General features: G+C 41.2%; 1 protein-coding gene across 20 annotated transcripts in view; it reads right to left on the bottom strand.

Annotated features, from left to right (window-relative positions):
• LOC138111713 (rap1 GTPase-activating protein 1-like) overlaps positions 1 to 24,250 on the bottom strand; it is a 44,828-nt gene that overhangs the window by 15,203 nt on the left and 5,375 nt on the right. For 17 of the 20 annotated variants that reach the window (XR_011151451.1, XR_011151448.1, XR_011151454.1 and 14 more), the window contains exons 2-16: positions 21,150 to 21,243; positions 20,660 to 20,695; positions 15,403 to 15,450; positions 14,253 to 14,291; positions 13,946 to 14,137; positions 8,863 to 8,966; positions 6,696 to 6,774; positions 6,354 to 6,407; positions 6,180 to 6,263; positions 5,531 to 5,631; positions 4,773 to 4,902; positions 4,361 to 4,516; positions 2,063 to 2,134; positions 1,788 to 1,874; positions 984 to 1,118 (exon numbers count right to left, since the gene is read on the bottom strand). Coding sequence is in view for 14 of the 20 variants with exons in the window: in XM_069017954.1 (XP_068874055.1) it covers positions 984 to 1,118; positions 1,788 to 1,874; positions 2,063 to 2,134; positions 4,361 to 4,516; positions 4,773 to 4,902; positions 5,531 to 5,631; positions 6,180 to 6,263; positions 6,354 to 6,407; positions 6,696 to 6,774; positions 8,863 to 8,966; positions 13,946 to 14,137; positions 14,253 to 14,291; positions 15,403 to 15,450; positions 20,660 to 20,695; positions 21,150 to 21,243 (1,411 nt within the window). In the remaining 6 variants the exon portion in view is untranslated. Of the gene's footprint in view, positions 1 to 983; positions 1,119 to 1,787; positions 1,875 to 2,062; positions 2,135 to 4,360; positions 4,517 to 4,772; positions 4,903 to 5,530; positions 5,632 to 6,179; positions 6,264 to 6,353; positions 6,408 to 6,695; positions 6,775 to 8,862; positions 8,967 to 13,945; positions 14,138 to 14,252; positions 14,292 to 15,402; positions 15,451 to 20,659; positions 20,696 to 21,149; positions 21,244 to 21,352; positions 22,826 to 24,250 lie in introns of those variants that run through there. The other 3 variants (XM_069017963.1, XM_069017972.1, XM_069018037.1) reach the window with 3 other exon arrangements.

Genomic DNA, 24,250 nt, shown 5'->3' on the forward strand with positions numbered 1-24,250 from the left:
GTTCTGGTTTCAAGGAGAAAACAGCCATATCAAAATCTGCAGCATCTGAAAAAGCCATTTTCTGACTTAACTCAGCCTCTTCCAGCCTTTTACAAATGTCATCTGTGTACATGACATGCAAATCACAGCATCTGCTAGAAGTCAGAAAAGGACATTTTGGGAGAGTTAGTGTAAGACATGGATGGGTTAAAATTCATGGTTAGCAGCAAAGGCAGTTTGTGTGTAAAAATACCCCTCACCAAAGCAACCCAGACCTGACCAAAGCTACGCCCACAGCTACCAAACCTATATGTGAACAGGTTAGTTTTACAGACCTTAACCATTATGGTGGTCTAATTAGCCCACCATATAAAGCCATAAAGTCATCTGAAGAAATGCTATTTATAACACATCTCTCTTTCCAGACAGATAACTTATGATATAAAACAAGTGGCAAGGCACCTGCCACAGAAGTGGAAAAGGGCAACTAGATAAGATAGGAAAGAGGATATAGGATTTTCTCTACATAACCAGTTCAAAACTAAGTTTACCAATTCACACAAAAGCTTTGCTTTCTCATTTCAATCATCTTGATCACTTCTAAAAGAAAGTTCTGTCACCTAGTTTATCAAAAAATCAACAAAAAAAAACCCCAACATGTCATTTACACTGAAAAAGGGAAATTAACTCTGGCTTTTAGAGGGTAATTAAGCATCACAGTTTTTCTAGACAGTACACTCACAGATAGCTTGGAAACTCCTGAAGTGGCTCCTGCAATTCTTTCAGTTATAAAGAAAATGAATTGAAAGAGAGCTGCTGTAGGAACTGAAAGCCCCTTGCTACTAGTTATTACAGTTCCTCTTGAAAACACTGACTCCTTTTTCTGTAAGTCATGGAATAAAACCACATCTGACACTTGACACCAGCACAAAGCATAAAGTGTTTGACTTCTAAGGGCCAGTATGGAATTCTGGACCACACTGTAGGTCTGTAGAAAGGCTCACCTTGAAGTTCTCGAGGAAGCCCCCGCTGCCATTCTCTATCTTGTCATCCTCCCCCACAGGTAATCCCATCATGCTGCGGCTGCGAAGCTGCAGCTCCTCAAAAAGGCTCTCCAAGAGGGCACTCCGTGTTCTTTCCTGCACCAACATTGGGAATGAGAACAGCTTTGATTGGGAGCAGAGATATTTTTTTCCCTGTTTTTTCAGTGTCTCACATCCTTCTTAAAAAAACCCCAACAAACAAACAAAAAGCCAAAAGACTAACCATGACAACATCAAAACCCCATGAAAATTACTTTAAACAATATGAAGGGGTTTTAACTGCATAGTTACAGAATATATTGCAGTAACACCCAGCCCTTTTAAACTCATTCTGAAGCAAGGCATAAAGGACACTTCTTTAGAGCTCATGAAACAGGGACATGTTTTTTTTCTAGATCAGGCAAGAGCAGAGTCTGGAACAGAATTTTGGTACCTTGAACCAAAAATTAGTGATACCAGCATGCATCCTGTAGCATAATACTGAATTTCAGCTAATACAGAATCTCCTCCAGCAAAATCTATGTTTCATATTCCCATCCTTACCTGAGGATTAGATCTTTATATTAAAATCTACCTGTTCATATTCTATCACACCTGCTAAGAAATATGAAGGAAGTATCCATAACTGAGTATAATCACATTTCATCAAAACACAAAATTAGAAGTCAGAAATTTTACTGTGCTTTCTTTATCTGATAATAATGTATTTACTATATACGTATATAATTATAATTTTTAATGGAAGCAGCCAGGAATTAGACCCACCTCTAATTTAGCAAATTTCTCAGCTCGATAGCAGCTGTACTCGGCATTGATGAGCTTGACCAGAAGGAATTCACGAAACTCTGTACTCTACAAGACAAGATGAAGACTAGACTAAACTGGAGATGAAAACACTAATAAAAATATCACACTATAAAAGCTCTGTTCACTACTATTTGGACCTCCAAAGCCCTCTAGCCAGACTGACAATAGTGACTCAGAACACAAGCACATGCACCACATCTCTTGCCATCTAACACTCGACCAGAGACACAAACCTTTTTAAATATGGCTGGATTTGGCAGAGGGGGTCCAAAGAAGGGGACATCATCTCGGGCCGTGACTGAAACCTGAAGTAATACAAGGGGAAAAAAATGAGTATCAGAACACAAGTGAGACCATCAAACTACTATGATCTATATGATTCCTCCTAAATAATTTACATATAAAAGAGATGTAATATAGTGTCCTGTGCATCCCCCCTCTGTTCCTGAACTCAGTGGATTTGCTCATTTATCTCCCAGAAATTTAGTCAGCTAGATGTGCACACAATAAGAACAATAAAAAAAACCTGAACTGACTGCTTTTTAAAAAATTGTTTTTAATAATAACTAGTATAAGCAGTATATTTAGGAACAGAAAAATGCTCCTATTCAGCCTGCAAGATTAACCTCCACTAGAAGAATCTCTGTCAATGTGCTTGTACTGACCTATTTTTTTTACAGAGAATCCTTGGTGGAGATACACTGCACTTTGAGGGGAGTATCTCAGTGCCACTGCCTCTCTGAGTCATAGGTGGTAAACATGCAAAAGCATTTTCCCAGGAAGAGATAAGTTTCATTTGTTTCATTTTTAGCATGCTCCTACCTGACATACCAATGTCTAAAGACATAACTGAAACACAGTCCAGTTTTTACACAGCCACTTGTTTCTTCACAGCACCTTCCTATAATTGCATGTAGCTATCTTACCAAATACATCCAGTACTTCCCAATATTTCACTGTTATTTTTTTTGTCATGTTTGAGATGAAACAAGACCATTATTTGTTGTTTCCTACAAGAGGGAACAATGTCATAACAACCACAACTGCCTCAAAATAACAAATGTCACAGAGCCAATGAGAGGTGTGAGTTTAATGAGAAGAAGAAGGAAATAGCCTCTTGATTTAATTCAGATGTCTCATATTTTAGGCCACCTCCCCTAATTACAAAGCCTCCATCTCTCTCCTAATAGATATCTGCCAGTTAAAATCCTGCTTTGCATTTTTAATTTTCTGATTGCAAAAATTAATTCTGTGAAATAAATTCCATTAATATTCCAATTTAACAGTAGGCACTAGAGCTTAAGTAAACGGAAGTAAGGGATGGCAAAGAAATCTTCCAGGTGGCAGTCTTTTCTGTACTACAGTGCTCTCAAGGCAGCATCAGTTAAAGCCCCTTTAGAAAAGCCTTTACAGAAAACTCTGCATTGATTCTAGGGTGACTACTAGCATGATTTCTTCTTCATGGAATGAAGCAGTCCTATTACACTAATAAAAAAAAAAAGTACTGCAGACAGGCAAAGATGAAAACAATGGCAGGAAGACACATGACAAATAGCAAGCTTTCCCAGCTATTTTCCTGCCATTAAAAAGTCCACTGAATTTTTGTGCTCTGTAAAACAGAGAGCAAGAGGAGAAATGGAACCCCATGGCCTGATCAACACAAGGCTTTCACTACAAACCAGCTGCCCAAAGCATAGGGAAGGAGGGAAGGTGGCTGCTCCACCACCAACACCCTCTGGTGGAAGAGGAGATGGGGATCCTGTCCTAATTTTGATATTCTTGGTGTTCCTGTAGACCTCCAAGGCATAAGGATTCACCATCACCAAATCAAATCCCTACATAATACAACACATAGCGCTAGGCTTAAAATGCTTCTACAATGGAAAATTCATCACAAATCCAAGTTTCTTTACATTTTCTGCTCTCTCAGCATGACTGAAAGTTGAACATAAAGTTATACAGACATCCATACAGTCATGTCAGAGAACGAGTTGTGTCCAAAGGCTGCAGATGATTAATGTGGGCTGTAGCAGGGCTTCTTTCAGCTGGAGGGCCCTAACAGGTAACACTTCCTTGTCAGATGGGCATCAGTTCTGGAATGCTCAGAAGCAGGTGTAGCTGGCTTGGGTTCCATAGTTAGGCCAACCAGCTGTATCTGACCTGCAGCCTCAGGCAGTGCAAGCTGCAACCACTGTGCTGCGCAGCACGAGAAATGCAAACATGAATTTTACTTGACTAATATATATAATGTAAGCAAGACAACCCCCAAAATGGGATCAATTGTGCCTTGTGCTCTTTGATGTAAACAAAATTTTTTATCTCAATTCTTTCTGCTTCAATTCCAAAGCCTTAAGCTTCAGAAATTCATCAGCTGCTTTGTAAAGCATACAACTACATTCTGCTTTCAGGTGTAGACACTCAAGAAATCAGGAAGACATCTGGCTGAACCTGCACCTCTCCTAAAGGCCCAAGAACCAGTTTCCACTGCAAGGATCAAAATCAGTACAGGTTAATCTATTGATCCTGGTTACCTTGTAGAGAGTGTCCCCAGTGGTGCTATGAGTGAGCTGAACTACCACATAAGCATGTAGGAAATTAGAAGCAATCATATCAGGGACAAAAGGTGTACTTTCATCCTGGAAAATGATGGCTACAATGTCATTCCCAATGTGACGCTTCCGCTGAAGCTGGAGAGGAAAGAAATAATGAAGAGAGAAGGCAGGTGAAAAAGAGCAGAACAGTGAGCTGGGACCTCAAGCACCAGTCTGCCCAACATCTCAAACCCATCTGTTCCACCAAACCCCTCATCACTACTTTTGCCATTACTCCAGCCATAATTCCCAACATTATACAGTTAGTCATTCTCCCCTCTATGCAATCCTTCTTCAAACACCTCTCCTCTCCCAGCCATGCTGTTGTAATCCTTACTCCTCCTCCTGATACCTGCTGGGAATCTCCCTCTGTGAAGGGCAGCTTTGTGGACACATGAAACATGATCTCCTTCCCCCGGAAATTTGTGTAGACTGACTCGGTGCCTGTTTGACCTCTGGTAACATCCAAGCCTCCCCGGAACCTGAGCAAATCCACGCCATAGGTCAGGCAGTAGAGAAATGAGAGAGCAGAGAAAAGACAGACAGTATCAGTAACTAGCACATCAGGACTATCAAAGGTACTTTTTAGGAAATCAGTGATAGCGAGGCACAAATCTTCCCCAAACCAGTGCACTGACTGAAGCCACACCATGTTTGTGCTGGTGAACATACCAGCTTGCTAAAAGCTATGAAGCTAAACCAGGGATCCTCAAGGTAGCTACTTTCTTTGGCATTCTTCTGAGAAACACACTCCGTGTCTTAGAACTACAGAAGGCATGGGCTGCCCCACAGAAAGAGCCTGCAACAATACTGCCCCACACCACTGTGAAACCATCTTGTATTTGCACTGCCAAATAAAATTATTCTTTGCTGACACTGTGGGTCAGATTGACACACCGGGAGACCTTTAAATCAAAATACCAGCAGAGCCCTAAGCTCCAACTAGTTCCCAGACATGATGGCTCACAAAAGCATCCGGGGCTTCTTCACCTGCACTGGGATTTAGAAGACAGCACTTTTCTAGAAGCTGGGCTGTAACAAGAGTCCCAGCCTCAGAACACATGATGTTCCCTAACTTAATCTGGCTTTCCAGCTGCACGGGGTACGCACCCACGGAAATCCTGCAGCTGAATCTTGTCACCAAGGAAATCCAGGAACTCCAGGAAACCCTGACTCTCTACTGTGTTACTGAAGACTTCTTCTTCAGTTGTCTACAGAAGGAAAGCAGAAGTAGTAAGAAGCACAAGGAGTACAAAGAACAGGCAGTAATTTCTATAGGCAGTTCAACCAACAAACATCTCTGCTTGAATACATTTGCAGTCTGGGCCACCCGTGGTCCTGGGGTCCTCTGCCTCAGCCCCAAGCTGCTATGAGGGTTAGAGTTAGGGCTCAGAGATCCACAAAGCCTACAGCCTCAGGGACACTGGGGGTGGAAGAGGCATGCCGAGGGAAGCACAGCACTGGACCAACATCACTGCCTTCACAACCTTCACCTGGCCCACCTATGATGCTGGGGACTTCCACCTCAGCCCCAAGCTGGCATTAGGGTTAGACTTAGGGTTTAGAGATCCACAAAGCCTACACTGTCACAGACATTGCAAGTGGAAGAGGCATGCCAAAGGAACCACAGCACTGCACAAACACTGCTGCCTCCAGGCCACTGCTCCTGGGCAGTGCAGACCTTGCTATTACATTCTTTAAGCTAAGAAAACTGACTCTGCATTTCTCCTCAAGTACCATGGGATCTGATGGATCTTACCTGTCCAGGTTTCTGGTAGATGACCCCAAATTTGAAGTTATTGCTTATGACATGTTCATCAAATGCAACAATAAGCTGAGAAGCCTGAGGTAATGAAAACAGAAATTATCAACTGGATGCCATTAGCCATAGCTTGATGGGAAAGTGATATACAGACATATCAAAACACTGTACCTTGGGATAGAGGACAGGGAAGAAGCGTTCAACATTCACATCCTCACACAGTAGCTGTTGAGTGAGAGAGACAGGGAAACAGAAGTGTGATTATCATGTGCCCTGGCTTGCTGCAGACATGAGAGTGTAGGCACTGCTTGTAACTATCTGACAGGAGCCCCTTCAGGCAAAAATTCTGAGGTAAAATTAGAAGAGAAAGAAGAGAAGGTAAATGGAAGGATAAAAGGGAACTATATGATAGTTCTACTGGGGAGTAGTAGAAGAAGAGGGAAATGGGAAGACAGAGGTGAAAGTAACTTGAAGAATGAGGCCTTAAGACAAACAGGCAGGCATGAATCTCACCTTTGCCATCTGAACAGCATTGGGAAACTCATTCAGACAGGAAATGGGAATTAGGTCATGTTTGGTGCCAGTACGAGTCCTGACACAAAACAAAAAAGGCATTAGAGACATGGCTGAAGGGAGACACAAGCAACACTGGCTCTTTAAAGAAAGAGTAGCCATTTCTTCAGAGTATCATTAAAGCAGTTAATTCCAGAGAATTAATTTAAACCCTGGTGCATAAAATCACTGGAAAAGCAAGGTATTTTCAGTCCTTACTGCCCATCACTTGTTGTGGTGAGCAGAGGAAGACAAAACAGGAGCCCTTAGCCTCTTTGCTCCTTTGCACTCTTGTCTACCTCGAAGAAATATTTTGCTTTCCCACACACACCATTTTCACTCACAGAAATCTAAATATCCAAACACAATTCATGGTCATAGAATAATAAGGGATTCCCATGATCAATGAAGGCTTGAAAGATTGTTAAAAGGTCTGTTAGAAACAGCCTAGGAAAGCAGAGTAAAGGAGGTAGAAACTGGTGTAGCATTGCTCCAGAAAGCTGACAGAGGAAAGCTGCCTTCCTCTTTATATGTGTATTTAAGGAGAGATATCTTTCTAAGGAAGAAGAAATATTGGGCTGTCAAAAGCCTCTTCAGACCATTATAAACAAGCTATTGAGCAAAAAGTACTGCATATAATAAAATATCTTAATAGAGCAATAACTACCCTTTTGTTCCTTCCTGGTGTCTTCCACATAAGAAGATAAACATTCCCAGGCACAGCTCACAAACGGGCTCTCTCTTTATTCCCAGATTATTGCTGGCAGTCTGGAGCATTCTCTGCAGGCACTCAAGGAAACCCACCAGTGATTGTCTTACAGCTAATTCCTATGCTGTAGGAACCCAGAGTGCCGAGAATATTTCTCAGCCTGTTTTTAAGGGTTCTTACCCCCCTGAACAACACTGTTTTAACCTCCAACCTTGGAAAAAGTTACCAACAGTCAGACAACAACTAAAAAATACAGTGGTGTGAATTAGGTGATAGACTACTATATAAGATTGTCACAGGGTGAAAAATTCAGAGGTTTTGGGCTTCTCTTTGTAGTAAATAGATAAGAGTAAAAAATATCAACATGGAGGATTGTTGTTGTTCTCTAAACCTTCTTCTCCTTCTTCTACTACTCCATGTTCTGCAGTAAAAGTGTTTGGGATGATTGGATAGAGAATTCCGCAGTTCCTGCCCATGTTACTGAATAATTGGTAGGAAAGTGAAAATAATATACGTTTTTAGTAAGTATTGGTTAAATTATCTTTAAAAGGCCATGTAAATCTTGATAATTGGACTTCTCTCCTGCTTTCTGTGCTCTGTGTTATGCCTGGGTCACGCTAGTGGCTCTGTTCCTCTGATAAGACTTAATAAACAACTATCCAGCAGCATTGAAACTCCAGGAAAAGTCTCGGTTTATTCTTTGAAACTCCTTGCAAGGACTTTTAGAAAATTCTCTCCCATCAGGAGGGATTTGATTTACGGCACGGTTCAGTGTCACTATGCAACCATTTTTTTCCCTCAGTCCTGGACAAATCCTTGTCAGTGGCAACTGTACATCACTTGGTTCCAGTAGCATATTGCCTACTGGGAGTGCACCCAGACTGTAGTGTGGTAAAAAGCTTCTCTGCAGCGGCCTCTCATGTATCCAAGATCCTTCTCTGTTCTCCTTCTAGCTCATTCAGCAGCTCTCTCTAGGTAATATAACCCTCTCTAAGGGTTATGGCTTCATAGACTGCCCTGGGAATCTAGGGAATGTTCTAGATCATCTTCAAGGTGATCTCAAGTACAAAGCCTGGGCTAGGCTGTCCTCCATTAGGCAATCCATATTTTCCTAGAGAGTACTCACGTCCTTAAGTACACAGAATAAACACAAAAACTTTCCATTTGAGGAAGAACAGGTATTTTTCACACAGTACTACAAAGATGCACCTGTAAGCACCACACCAGCTTCCTTAAGGAAGCTGCTGAGAGCAACTCAAGAGCAGGAGGCAAGGAAAAAGGGCTCAAAGGTTTCTTTGCAGTTTCTTTTCTCTCCAGAAGAAGGACATGAAACTCACACCCACAGCTATGCAGAGGAAGCTCAAGGTAAGACAAGAGACACAGCACAGTAACATGCACATCAATAACAGGCACTGTTACCTCAGCAACAGGCGTAGATTTTCCTGCTTCTCTATCTGTTCATACTTCACAGAAAGTACTAGGTACCCCAAGGACATGTCACTGGAGTAGAAGTTCTGGTGCTCCTGCAAACAGGAAACCAAAATGTATTATTCCCAACACACTTCCTGGAGAAGTTCACCAGGTTATTTTTTTTGCGTACAACCTGTCACTCAAGATTAGCTAATTTTAAATTTAATTAGCAATAGCATGCTTTAAAATGTACATGTGTTGTCTTCCAGACCACTTGACCATCAGTGCATGAGCATATCAGTCAAAGTGCATCCAGTCAGTTCAGTTCCTCCTCACCTGTCCAACATCAGGAGAGCTCCTGAGAAGGAATAGTATTAGAACATTCAGCAACACATTTTGAAGAAATTGAGTTTCTTGTAAATAAAATCGTATCTTTCGTGGACTCTCCCTGTATCCATTCAGATTCTGCATGACTAAGCAGTGTCTCCCACACATTCAGCTGGATGTGGTTGTGGGAATTTTCTGTCTAAAGAGTAATGATTGCAGGATCAATATGGTATATGGTTGACCTCCAAGAGTGCTCACATCTCAGGAAGGATACAGTCAGTAAGCAAAGAGGTTTTGCAGATGAAGACTGTTCTCCACAGCGCCACTAACACTGCCTGGGCTTTAGCGGAGTGTGCCTGGAACAGTGTCACTCAGTCAAACAATGAAACATACTGCAAACATTTTCACAGTCTCTATACACAAGTGGCTGTGGCCATACATTTCTCCTGGGTATACAGCCAAGTTCCAGTGGCCTAGGTATAGCAATATGTATTTTGTATAGTGCTATATCATATATATTGCTATATCATCTCTAACCTCAAAAGGCTAAAGCCTTTTGACACAGGATATGAATGGAAACCTCCAGCACAACGAAAATACTATTTAGGTGAAATCGTGCAGAAATGCCTTGATCGCTCCCATCATCCTAATGGAAAACCATCCTCATGCATGACACAGAAGTGGGACAGTAAGTTGGATTCAGTTGTACAGTCAAAACTTGCACAATTTGGAATATATTCTGTGAAAGGAATACTCCAGGCACAATAAATTAGAGAAGAACTCACTGGGAGCAAAGTGTAATTTGGTAAAAAATGTCAGTTCCTTCCTCAGTCTTTTGCCTAGAATATATAGAATATACATATATATATGCCTAGAAGGTCTGCTCTGGCTCTGATGGATCACAACCTCTCTCAACACACTGGTAAGATTGTCTTTTGCTGTCTCAATTTTTTGTATTAGTCATAGTTCTGACTCACTGTCAGAAATAAAGATACATCTAGTGAAATACTCTGATATCTGTGAACACAGCCAATTTGAAGTTAACAGACATAAACCAATCCTCTCCTTGAAACAAAAAACAGGAATAAGTAAGACTATAGTCACTATCCTAAACCAAAATGTGAAGATGTTGCTATCTAACTTTTTTAAGTATTAAAGACGCCATTGTCCTCACCTCCTCTTTGAGACAGAAAAAAACCAACACCAGAACTGCCCTGTTACTGACTTATGGACAAGAGGTTCCATGGCTGATCAAACGAGACAGTCTGAAAAAGGTAAGGTCTAAGAGCAGCCAAGATGCAAACAGAATAATATGGCCTCTAGCTGCAGTGCTCAAATCACAGAAGTCCAGTGTGATCTGTCACACTGGTCAAAAACAGTACATGGGAAGAAAAGCTGAAATCAAAGGAAGCCACAAAGGACAGTTTATTTCTCCTGACCATGACTTTCAGGATACTAACAGATTTTTGGACTGTGAACGAGAATCAGGTGCAGTAATTCACTGTGATCAAGGGCAGAAAGACAGAGCAGCTAAGGAACAGAGACAGATTCAAGGAGCAAAGCAAGACCATGTCCCACAGTCAGTTGAAGTCCAGAATCAAAATTTATAAACCAAAGAAGTCAAATGCCAGGCTGGATGCCCAAGTGGATGCCCAAGACAGGCTGTTAAGGAAAAAGATGGCACAATGCCAACAAAAAAAAACAGAACTAGAAGGCAAAGCAAAAGAAGAGGAACCAAAGCCTGAGGTTAGCTGCAGCTAAAAAGTAAAACTGAGTTGCAAAGACCAGAAATCAAGATGCCTTTTGATGAGATTTCTAAGCCAGACCCCAGCAGATTTGATAGAGAGGAATCTCTGCTGCTTTGGAGACTGGGCTATCAGCTCTGCAGCTGACATAGCCAGACAGAGCTGCACAAATGGGTGCAATCCTCACAGTGGAATGGGCACCAGAATTAGTGGAAGTCTTAAAATAACTGAATTTTTGTCAAAGCCACTCTGGCTATGTAGCTTGATCCTGAATGTAAGCCTGGGGTTTAAACTGAGATCTGAGCAATTGTATGGATGAATAAACCTATAATGTATTCCTTATGATTTTCTTTTTCTGTAAAAACACATAGGCAACAGAAGTCAGACTCAGATTCCTTCAGTGGACAGCAGCCTTTATTGTTAGCTGTCCTGGAGTTAGAGAGGAACCATCAAAAGCCTCTACAGTTGATACTGAAGATTGCAAGTCAGTGATGACAAGATACCCTGGAGCTGAGATGACCTATGTAGTAAGAACAAATTTGTTCAGCCCCAGAAGCAGTTTCTGTAACATTTAATATAGTCTGAAAGGGAGTTTTAGATTTCAAATAGATCTCTGTTAAAACAATTGAGTATCTTCCATGAGCCAAGGGAAAAGACTAACAGAACATGCAAGGAATGCTGACAGTTTGCCCAAGAAGTTTTAAAGCCAGTAAGACATCTGCCATCTGCAGCAGCTTTAACCAGCACAAAGAGAGGACAGCATAAAGCAGAAATACATGATCACATATGAATGCATAGCAGAAAGCTTCTCTCATCAGCACTGGGAGCTACAAGTGCTTGTGAAACTGCACCCTAAGTTTATTTGACTGGCAGTTCCACGGTGTACCTTTACTAAATCCTTCATGGCTTCAAGCTACTTCTCTTTATTGCAGCCTTCAAAAACAACATAGACATTGAATAATTTTCACAGTATAAGACATAAGATTTTATAGCCTTCTTCCTTAAAGGCTAAATTACTGTGTAATTACTGTGTAATCGTCATATAAAATACATGAGGTAAAGAAAAGGAACTGAGCTATGGCTTGAATGTTCCAGCACTTTTTTTGGTGCTTGTTTTATAGGGTCTGCTGTAAGATGTTCTGCAAAAAGTATCACAGAATTGACCAAGTCTGAGCGATCTACATATGCACACCCACAACACAGACATGCATATTAAGTCTGTAGTACCACACAATATTTTGATCTCCCATCTTGCTTAAAAGATACTCCTTAAACCATTGTCTATGCCTCCCCCACCACATGATGCTTTCAGACTCTTCTTCAGCTAAGAACTGTTTGCCATTATTCAAACCATGAGACCTTTCCTGACATTGCTGAAATAATCTTCCCATGTTATCAGCAAAAAAAGGACCCAACACAGACAGCATCAAAATCACTGCTATCACTAACTCTGCACTGAAGAAATACTCTTCTAGTGGAAAAGCACTGAGCTCTCACCTTAATTAAGCTTTTAAACCATGGGCAAAGTTTTCTCATCATGGGTAGAGTTTTTTGTGACAAGAGTCCTGTTCACCTTGTTCTTTTCTGACAGTGGCTTGCTACAAAACTTGCATGTCTAATTGAATATGGACACACATTCATGTCAGTTAAGGCAAAGAATAAAACACTGGACACCAGAAAAGGAAGAACATAGGAAGAGTTTTTCTGTAGTACTGAGGCACCGATGGTTGGGCACTTCGCAAATGTGAAGCCCGATGACAGAGGAAGTCCTGGATCTAACTCAGAAGGAACAGTGATGACCTTCCTATGACCTTCCTTGAGCAGGACTATGGACAAGATGAGCCCCAGAGGTCCCACCCAACCTCAACTGTTTTGTGATACCAGGTCAGCAGTGAATCCTACAATCAGACTGAAAAAATCATATCCAAATTTGCCTCTCATCCTATCTGGCTCTGGAAGCCTTCAAGTACAACCCTAAATTTACCATGACAGAAAAATAATTACAGGTAGCATACTGAAAGCTTCCAGAAGGTTACAGGATAAATGTCCATGAACAAATTGCACAGCAGATCTGTCAGTCTTGAGGGGAAACCTCCAGGAAGGCTTCTTTTTTTGCCCTAATTATTTATAGATCATATTAATATCATTTTTCACTGCTGTGGAACAAGATCTGCTACAGAAGATCACTCTGACAAGCCCAAATACTGTAGAACAGGTCTCCAGCACTGTGCAAAGCACCACCTATTTCTGGTTTTGAACTTACTGAGCAGTCACTGAGGGAGATCACCGAATAAGATGCAGCGTGAGCATCCTTGTCAGGCTTTCTTACCTCCTTATGCCATGAACCAAATCTCAGAAAAGATCATGGGTTCTTCTCACTTGTTCTTTATGGCTAGTATCCTCCTGAGATTCAATCTGGTAATCAACCGAATCCCTAAACAGGCCTGCCCAGATGGACCTTAACTTAACATTCACTTTATGAAATCTAGCTCTGTTTCCCTATGTGCCAAGTTGGAATTTTTAAAGTCATGGAACATTTAGCACCAAACTTACTTAAATCAACAACTATAAAACACATGGTCCAGTTTCATCATATACATTCTGTAATGACTATACACGGAGGGAAATGGACTGTTCTGCTTCCTAGTGAGGAGCGTGCACTGTCAGTGCTGAAGTCCCCTCTAAAAACAACGCCATTTCCAATACTATTACACTTTTTTCCACTTGGTATCCCAAGGTTGGTATCTGTATAGGAGCCTCAAAAGACCTTCTTAACTAAATAAAAGCATTTCCTGTGCAAATCTTTCTATTAATGCACAGGATGAGGCACATTTCACAATGGGACATGACCAATTTAAAACACCACGGACCATATTGTAGTGTGCACCTCATTTACATCAGTTCAAGGCATCATAAGGAACTGAAATGCAGCAGCAGTGCAGACATTTTTAAGTCCACCAGAAAAAGTCTGAGAAACTTTTCAGCCTTGTGGCTGGGTGGGCAAAGAAGGTCACCCTTACCTTTCCCAGAAAATGCTTGCGGTACAGCTTGGCTGTAGGGTCACTTTCCAGTTTCACTTTACCACTCCAGGAAAAGGGTACCTCAGACAGAGCTGGACTCAAGCTGGAGAGGTTGTGGCTGGTCCCTTCAATCCAGTAGCCCCCAAACTGGGGAAGGATAATGAGAGGATATGGCCACCCTTTCTGTAATACCTATTCAGAAGGACAGAGAACATTAAAACTGACAAGTCTGTAAGCTGGAAAGCCAATAAGCTGAAAAACCAATGAAGTCAAAGGACAGAGAGAGAAGAGAGCAGTACTAACCCACCTCATGGATGCTGGGGTAAGGAATATACTCCTCTTCTGTCTGAAATCAGAACAGGCCATTAGCAAAAACATGTGACATCTTTTAAAGTATTATGCTCTCATGATTGTGCAAGCTGTGCCCTCAGCTTCCATTCTGCCCTAGGTCATCCTTAGCGTTTTACTTTAGGACTTAAGGTCTGACTACTACATTTCCAAGGTCTCAGCATTATCATATAAAACTCTGAGAACAATAAATTTAGGAGTCAGATTTTACCCACCCTCCTCCTTGAAACTACACAGAATATAGGCATGCAAAAGAAGGAAGCAGGCAAACTACAGACAAATTGGATGTGGTTAGGAGTGACAGCCTCTCTCCTTTCCTTCCACACAGGAAGACAGCTGCTCTCCTGCAGACAGGGATGACAGTAGGAATGGTAGAAAAAGTGCTGTTATATACAGTGAGATTGAGGCTGTGTCATCTCCATGGCTGATCTGTGGTATGCATCCGAGCAATGCTGAGGTGTGACTCAGAGAACAGAAGCAGTATCTGAGCCAATTTCTGCCAGTTGGATGCTCCCTCCATCACCACAAAGAGCACTGACTATCTCTGTCAGAATAAAGCTATGTCAATTCTCTCTGTGGCTTTTTTATATGTCATCCCAAGATCAAAGTCAAGTTTGATTTTAAGGTTAGTGGGCCTGAGCTGAGACTGAAGAAATGGAGAGGAAGCATTGAGGATTTAGGATGGGAATCTGTCCTTATTGCCTTAATATTGGGCAAAACAGGTCAACTTTCTAGTAGCATCTCTATGAGTCATCCAGCAGACTACTGAAATAAGTACTATGTGGTTTTATAAATATTATTGCAGCTCTTAAATTGAATAAATTTAAGAAACTACTTAATCAAAACTAACACTTTTAATAAGAATAAACTCTTACTGGAACCACTCAAATTAGAAAAAGGGAAGTGCTAATTCTACTTCAGCTACATAGTTTCACCCTCCTGTGCTGCAACTAGGAAAAAAAAAGAAAATAAAAAAAGGCAAGCGTAGAAGTGTTCTTGGGATGTTTGTAGACTCCCTGTTCATTCCAGTATGAAAGTATACTGCAAGCCAGGTCAGTAAATATCTGCCATTCTCATCAATTTAAGAGGCAACAACGACTTGGCCTGACCTTGAGAGGAGCTGGAAGGGAACACCTTTGTTCATCCAGACGACTCCCCTGGAAACATAAAGTCACAGACAGTGAATCCTGTATTTTAGCAAGTTTGTTTCACTTACCCTCTGTGTCCTTCTTCATATCCTCAATACACATATTTTGTCCCTCTACAAAATCTTCCATTTTAAGTGAAGTTGGAAGATCGGTATAAAAATGAAAAGTGAAGCTGGAACTTGGCCAGTCCCCTAATCTGGCATTAAAACTGAAAAGCTACCCCCAAGCTTACACCTCTTAAAAAGCAGACAACTGGCAGATATTAAAAACAATCTCCCACACTGATTCTCTAATCTCTTCTAGCCACCTTCCTTCCTATCCCAAGGGGGAAAAAAAAATGGAATGACTACAAGGTGGGTTGCTACAACAGGGGAAAAGGCTGCCTAGTTTCTTCCTGAATCAAGAGTTGGCATCCAGACTTGATTTTCCTTCTTAAGGCTATTCCATCCTCTGCCTTCTCACCACGGCAAAGCAGCTCACTTCCACCACACCTCTGCAGCAGAATCACACAAGAATAGGACAATTTTAGTGAAGAGAGCCCCAACACAGACTGAGCAGAGGCCCAGACCCAAATATATGAGGGTCAACAGGCCATAGTCCAAGTGAGCCTCACAGACAGAAGAGTAAGAAGCAGAATTTGCATCATCAGGTAGGAAGGTGAGGACCAGGATTTAAAATGTAGGTTTCTCTTACACGCAGTACGTGAGTATTCAACTACTGTCACCTAAATCTTGGAACTCTCATACTGGAACATGATGCTGAGACTACATTTCTATATACCATCAGTGACTGCTTAATGGAGTGGCTAACCAGGGATTCCAGACAGGATAAGCAGCTCTTGACTTTGTTGTGAAATGAGCAGGATTGGATTGATAACAGCCATGCCTGTGCACATATTCTACAGTGGAACTAGCTTGTCAACTAGATTCTGGTAAAAATAGGTAAATCTCAGAGGAGCTCTACAGTGGAGAGGTAGGAGGCTCAGGAATAAAACTTTTGGACAATGCTCCAGCTGTACAGGGTGCAAAAACTGCTACCATAGCACCACTAACACTGAGCAACAGCAATCTCACTATTGAGGATTCATAATAATCAGGATGCTCTTTGCAGGAGCAACAAAGAAAAAAAAAAAAAAAAAGAAAGAAACCCAACATCTACTTCACATAAAAACAAGGTTTTAGGAAAATGAGAAAGTTTATTAAAAAAAACCTAAGAAGAAGCCATAAGAAAACCTAAACTTTCATGAAATCATGAAGAGCCAGACCTTGAGTACACAACAAATGCTTAACACCTTTAAAAAACTCTTAAAAACATCAGAATTAAACCAGTATGGCTAAACTTCAGGGTAAGGGAGACTAGTTGTAGATGCATGAGGTTATTCTTCAGAAGTCTGAGGTTGAGTTCAATCCCAAAAAGTAGCAGTAACAACAAATTTCAATTGGTTAAATATAGAAACACAGTAAAGCAAGGAAGGAACAATGAGCAGATAACAAAAAACCAAATTATTTTCCTTAGCTATAATAGGAGAAGGAGGCTTCACATGTTATCTACAGGGTGTCACAAGATCAAACCACAAAAGTTGAGCTTTGAGACAGTTACACACCCTCCCCAAAAAAATTGTTTTTCTTTTGTGTTTTCAGCAGTGGAGACTAAACAAATACCAGGCTGGAAATACTCTTCATAGCAAAACTTTAGAATATATGTTTTGAATTGTGATGTCAGTACAGAGCACTGACAAAATGAACAACCAACTATTAGGATGTGGTGAGTTGTGAAATTAAGATGGAACACAGGGTGACAAGAGATCTTTATATTTTGCAGAGGTAGTAACCATTTTGCATTTAGGGAAGTTGTGAAGGTGAAAAAGTGTAGTCCATGGAATGTAAGTGCTAAAGAGTGTTTTGTTGATGTGGTCTCGAGTTTCAGTTGTCAACCTTCTGAGCTGAGGTTCACAAGGAAGACCAGGTTCTGAAACAGGGATCTGGAAAACAGACAGAAAGTCCTCTGCACTGTCAAAACAGGACTGAGACAGGAGGGGCACATAGGTACAAAGCAGCAACAAACTGTGGGAAGTACTGGGACACACTTGCTGTGCACAGTGAGCTTTCTGCACTTGAAAATGGAGATTGGGAAATTGCAATTTTCTAATATTTCTCTCTCCTTCCTTGGCATTTTTGGCAGATCTGATAATGGCAAGAATTTTCCAGTTTCAAAGGAGGTCCTGGTAGGAGACCAGTATCTCAGCAAGGCCTGAGGAAAAACTTTCTGGGCTGCTGTAAAGGAGCTCTGTATCAGAGCCTCTATAGAGAGCACAGGAATGTACCAGCACATTCCATGACTCTGCACTGTTAAGGAAGCTCCTGGTAGCCTGGAAGCAGAAGACATAAGTTCAAATCTACCAACCTCTCCTCTGGAGTGAAGCTTAAGGTAAGAATAATGCAGCCCTGGGCTGTACAGTCCAAAGCTTTATTTTAAAGGTTAACCAGGACCGCAGGAAACTTACAGCACAAGTTGTTGGAAGAGTCAAAGCATGGGGAGAACAACTGCTGGATGAACACTGTCATTCCTCAAAAGGGAGAGGAATAAACTGCAGCAGTCTCAGCCACCCCTTGAGATATCCTTCTGGTTGGATCTGGTTTGGCTTGCAGCACTGCCTTTAAGGAAAAGCCTTCCCTCACTGTTTCCCTGGGTAGCTTACTGGAGACAGCACCAGTCTGGGAATCTCATATTCCCAAGGTCTTGTACAGGGGAAACACCTGGCCTGAGCAGGATGGAAGAATGAATGACAGAGAAAAAGTGTCCAGACCCAGAGTCAGGGTCCAACGTGGCATAACAATACAAGATAATGCACATATTTTATGGGGAAAGAGCAGTGCCTTGAGGCAGCCTAGTTCAAAATAGGCAACTTGGATACAAAAGGGGATACCGGAAAAAGAACAATGAAAGTAGTTGTGAGAAAACAAGACTAAAGAACATGAAGAAACCATAAGAATGCAGAACAGAGGTAGTGAACAAAAGCAGTCAAGTGAAGAGGCATTGGCTATGCAAACATACGAAGATCTGAAATATATGAGCTTACTGGATGAAATAAAATTTCCTTGTTTTCCAATTGCCTGCACTGCAAAGCAATCCAGGAACAACATATTACTAAGTGTCCTTAACACAGTATTTGTTGTGACTGCACTATGTCTGTAAGCACAGAAGAAAGTGACCAGTAGCTCATTTATTTCCAAGAAATGTATAATAAAATTGAAGAGAAGAAAAAAAGAGAAAAAAAAAAAAAAAGGGCAAACTTCTTTCCCAGATCTCGGGGTTGGTTTCAGTGCAAAAAGAGAGCACAACTTTACCTGTTAATTCATCACACAAAATGTGAAATGGCTATCCTAGTTTTCAGTTGAACAATTATACTCCAATCCAATTGTTAAAGTACTCAAAAATCAATTCTACCCTGAGGCTTTTTTGTTATTATTTTATAGGAGAAATGTTCAAGTCTCCTGCTTCGTCTTTTACTCACTTTGATTGCTTATGAAAATCCCATATTTCGTTTTCAAGAATGGTTCAACAAATCTAAAGGATAGTCACAGTCATATGGAAGGAAAGGAAAAGCAAAACAAACAAAAGAGAATGAATAATTAGTAAAAATCTTTAAAAAGATAATAAAAATATTAGAAAGAAATATTAGGATAATTTTTTCTTTTGGAAAACATTTAACTTTCAAAAAATCTGTTAAACAACAGTTACTGATTCTCCTAGTGAAAGTCAGGTGACAAAACAAGCTTAACTAGAAAAACACAAATGCTATAAAGGCTTAACAACGGGCAGCTAAGAAAACATCATAGATGCAAAATCAGGCAGTCTGCATGCCTTGGAAATTCTCATCACCTCCCTGTTATCTCTCTAACTAAAGAGGTGCAAATCCAGTCAGATTTTCCATATGGTAAACTGGGAGCTGAGAAACACTGACAATCTTAAGCAACAGTCTTCCCCTGTGGGACACACGGTAGTGACTCTCTCTTATCCATATTTCAAAAGGCCTGGGAAGGACTGTCATAACCTTTCAATATGTGCTTGAACTGAAGCAGCCCTACATGCTCAAGCTTTACTTCCCTGCATAGAGTTAAATGAGCCAGGCACACTTACAGAGCTTGCTACTCTAAAGCAGTGAGAATACATCCCAAACATAGTCTGGATGTCAGTAAATTGGTTGCAAGGTCTGTGTCTGTCTACACATGAATACATGGCAGATACACCTTCAGCCCCTCCCTCCCACACTCCTCCTGCCCAGTCTGCCAAATGGGACTTCAGCCTCATAACTCCATACTCAGCATTTTGCTGCTACCTTCTACCTCCTCACCTTTATAGTCCCACTAAAGTCTGGCATTTTCCTCATATTCATAATCTGATTACCCAAATTCCAGAAAAGAAGTTAATTGGTTTTGGTAAGTTTAATTTCTGCACGTAATAAAAGGCAGGAGTTATGTGCCATGCTATGTGTTATGTTAGGTCAAGGTTAAGCACAGCACTTTAAAGAAGGTGCACCACTCAGGGAAACTATTGGTAACCTGGCAAGGATGCTCTGAGAACACATAATCTGAAAAATTTGACGACTTCATTGTTAGATATTTAACACATATAACAAACATATCATTATATTACTATTTCTTTATCTGATACAGAAAAGTGGAAAAAACCAACTCGGCCCTATTTTAAATTTAGAACATTATATATGCAGCTAAATGCACGTATTAATGTGTAAGAATTAAGCCAAAGTCCTTCTTTCTTGCACAAGTTAAAGGCAGGACCTATAGTAGTTATTTTTTAAACTGTCTGACCTTGCTAAATGCAGTTAGGTTAACATCCCATTAATCACCTGTCATTATACCTGCTACCCAGAAGAACAGAGTTTCCTGAAGAAGATGCCAGATATACCTTATTGCAACTTTGATTTTCTCTCAGAATCACACTTCTGCAAAGAACAGACAGAATTATAATAACCTGTGTCTAATGCTTCCATCATGCTGACTGGAAAAATGAACACAGAAAAATGTTTTTGAAATCCCATTGAAGAGTAAGAGATTGAGCCTAGAAGACCTAAAAATTCTGCAAGCCCGCATCAAAGGGTATTCTGAGTGAAGTGACAGGACAAACAGTAGCTGATTATTTGTTTGCCACAAAAAATTAAGAGATCCCAAAGTTTGACAGAATTACTTCTCCTTACCTGCATTTTTTCAATCATCTCAAACAAGTCCGCAGTCTGTGAAAAGGGAAAGACAACAGGGAAAAGTAATTAGACATTTGCAGAAGCTAACATTATCTTCTGGTGACTCGGATACTGAAGGAGCCAACAGTTCCTTCCATATAACAAAGGAACTACTTGTTTGCTGAAGACATGATGGAATTGTTCTTCCGTAATTGGCAGCATGGACAAAACAAGTGGCCAAATTGTCTTCAGTATGTGTTGCAAAAGCTTGACCTGATGCCCGGTCAGTTAGGTATCAGGAATTTCTCTATTTCAATAGGTCAGATTGACTTGACACAGTATGGCATAAGAACTGATCAAATTAGCAAGTTTAGGATTCTCACAGAAGGAGGCAACTATAGCTGTAAGACATGCATGCACACAAGCTTGGTTTCAGTCATTTCTTCAGCACACGTAACTTCTGCTCAAAGCACACACCAACCCTGGGCCAAACGTGGTCTGCTTTTACCTTGTTGGGGACAGCAGGAGTGAGGACACATGGAAAGCCTTCAGTGGGAGAGTCTATAACATCACTGAAACCCTGCACTGCCTCCTCAGACCTCCTGCAAGAGACAGAGGCAGAAAAGGATAAAAAAGAAAGATAAAGTTAACTCTTAAGAGAATTCAACATGTCAGTGCTTGCCTGCAGTGTCTCCTTTGCCTTCTGCTTACCATTCTTCTCCCCAGGCCATTTCTTGCCTATAAGGAAGCTGTCATTCCCTGTGAGAATCCCAGAGGCAGCTGAACTTGCAAACATCCTGGATGTAGCAGCAAAAATTTTCTGGCTTCTGACTGCTCTGTCTCTGCTCACATACAATATTTTCCTCACAACTGTCATGTAAGTGCTGAATGATCTTTCTCTGCCAAGTTCCTCTTCCATCATGGATTTGGAGCACAATAAAGACATGTCTCACGAGAAGCTTTGTAATCAGATCTCACAACAGAACCATATCAAAAAGGATGAAAGTAGTTCTGAACCACCACTGAAATCAACACCTAAAGGACAGCCCCAGCTGCCACAGCCTGGGTATTAGTCTCAAAGACAGGAGCATAACAGAGATGGCACTAGAACAGAACTGGTAACACCCCACAGAGATGCAGACACAGTTTTGTGTTACCACTGCTGGTACAGCCAGCATGGAGATTAGGTGAGCTTTTGTTTGCACATCTGCTATGGAAAATATGTTATTACTATGGTCCCTGCTGGAGCAGCAGTGTGTACAAACAGAGAAGTGTGTACATTCATAGAAGAGAAAATAAAAAGCCATACAAACAATATGCTGTAGTTTAGAAGACATATATAGCATTGCCCACGGCACTACAGTCTCACTGCCAGCTGCACCTCTCCTACTGTTACTTAATAAACATTCCATGCCACTCACAGTTTTTACTAGCAGTCACAAACTGAGGTTAAGCCATGGTGAAGGCCACATAGGTGAGGCTGGGAACTAAGCACAGGTTTACAAGAGACAGGACTCATTTACTTTGTAATGCAATCATGAATGTGATTTTTATGTAGTCATAGAATCACAGAAGGGTTTGGGTTGGAAGCAACCTTAAAGATCATCTAGTTCCAACCCCTCTACCAGATGTCACCTACTTCATCAGATCACTCAGGGCCCCATCCAACCTGGTCTTGAACGCTTCCAGAGATGGGCCATCCACAGCTTCTCTGGGCAACTTGTTCCAATGCATCGCTATCCTCTGAGTAAAGAATTTCTTCCTAACACATAATATAAATCTCTTTTCTTTTAGTTTAAAACTGTTCCCCCTTGTCCTGTCACTACCTGCCCGGGAAAAAGTCGCTCTTCCTTTTTAATAAGCCCTTCTTAAGTACTAGAAGGAAGGTCTGCCCTGGTCCTTCTCTTCTCCATGCTGAACAACCCCAGCTCTCTCAGCCTGTATTTGTAGGAGAGGAGCTCCAGCCCTCAGATCATATTTGTGGCCTCCTCTAGACCTACTCTAACAGGTCCACATCTCTCTTGTGCTGGAGACCCCAGAGCTGGTGAAGTATTCCACGTGGGGTCTCACAATAGCAGAGTAGAGAGGGAAAATCACCTCTCTCAACCTGCTGGCCACTCCTCTTCTGATACAGCCCAGGATATGCTTGGCTTTCTGGGCTGTAAGTGCACTCTGCAGGCTCAGGTCTAGCTTTTCCTCTACCAGAACCCCCAAGTCCTTCTCCACAGGGATACTCTCAATGAGTTCATCTCCCAGTCTGTGCCCATGTCTGGGATTGCTCTGAACCAGGTGCAGCACACTGCACTTGGACTTGTCGAACTTCACGAGATTCTCACAGGACCACTTGTCAAGCTTGTCCAGGTCCCTCTGGATGGTCCCTTCTTCTGTTGTGTCAACCACACCCCTCAGCTCTGTGTCATCTGCAGACTTGCTGAGGGTGCACTCAGTACCACTGTCATTGATAAAAGATATTAAAGATCACCAGTCCCAAGACAGAGCCCGAGAGACACCATTCATCACTGGCCATACAACCATCACACAATACATATAATAATCCTATAATGCAATCAAGAATTGCTGTCCTGTAGCTATCAGGTGCACGACTGCTACTGCTTCCATGCTGAGACTGGTCATGCAGACCCTTGCTTTGAAAGCAGTGGCTACACTCCCTCTTGTACGGATGGAGGTACAACATATTTCTGTAATCTTGAAACTACTCTATCACAAGCTCTTAGAATCATAACGCTCACCAGCTCTCTGACAATTCACAATTCATTCTAGTGGCCCAATGGCATCATGTAACTTGCATATAGGCTCCTCCACACAAAGTAACACAATGCTTCCATCCCACAGTTTTCTCCTGAAATTTGAATGAGAGAGATCTGTGTAATGCACCTAGAAATTAATGCCATAAAATACCTGGGAGGGAAGATGTAGGAGTTAGTCTTGACAACCTAAAATAAATATTGAAATAGTTTGATGGCAAATGTATTTTAAATTAATATTAATACTATACTAATACATGCTTTATTTATCATCTTATTCATTTACTTGAAGAATGTTTGGGATGAGCAAAATTTATGTCCAAAGCAGTAGATGAAACATTTTCACTGTCTCTTAAGCTTCTGTTCTGTGAGCCCTAAAAAGGTAAGAGCTTAATTTGATAAATTCTTGTTTTCAGAAAGAAGTGCAACAATAGAACCTTTTGTGCAACTGGATGTCCTGGGGCCTTGTTGCATGCTAGTGTTTTTGTTGCTGAGTTGAATGCTGAATCATTCAGAGGAGTTAAATACAGAGGAGTTAAATACACACCTGCATCACGGAAATCTGGCGGCTCCTACATGAGGTGTGTGGCCAGTCCTGCCCCTGTCCTCTCACCATGAATTCATCTCAACACTTTGGACTGACTGGAAAACTTTGGGCAGAAACTGTTCCTTACCATTGAATCCTAGTACAGTTCTATTGTCCAGTTGAGTCCAGAAGATGCCAAATTCATCAGTCTTACCATACATTTAGAGATGTTCACAATTCTGTAATTATCCCAAATTAGGAATATGCCTTGGACCTTTAAAAATTCAAGAGAATACCTTAGATTTCACATTATCTTTA

The sequence above is a fragment of the Aphelocoma coerulescens genome, chromosome 1 (assembly GCF_041296385.1).
Source record: "Aphelocoma coerulescens isolate FSJ_1873_10779 chromosome 1, UR_Acoe_1.0, whole genome shotgun sequence".
Classification (NCBI taxonomy): Eukaryota; Metazoa; Chordata; class Aves; order Passeriformes; family Corvidae; genus Aphelocoma; species Aphelocoma coerulescens.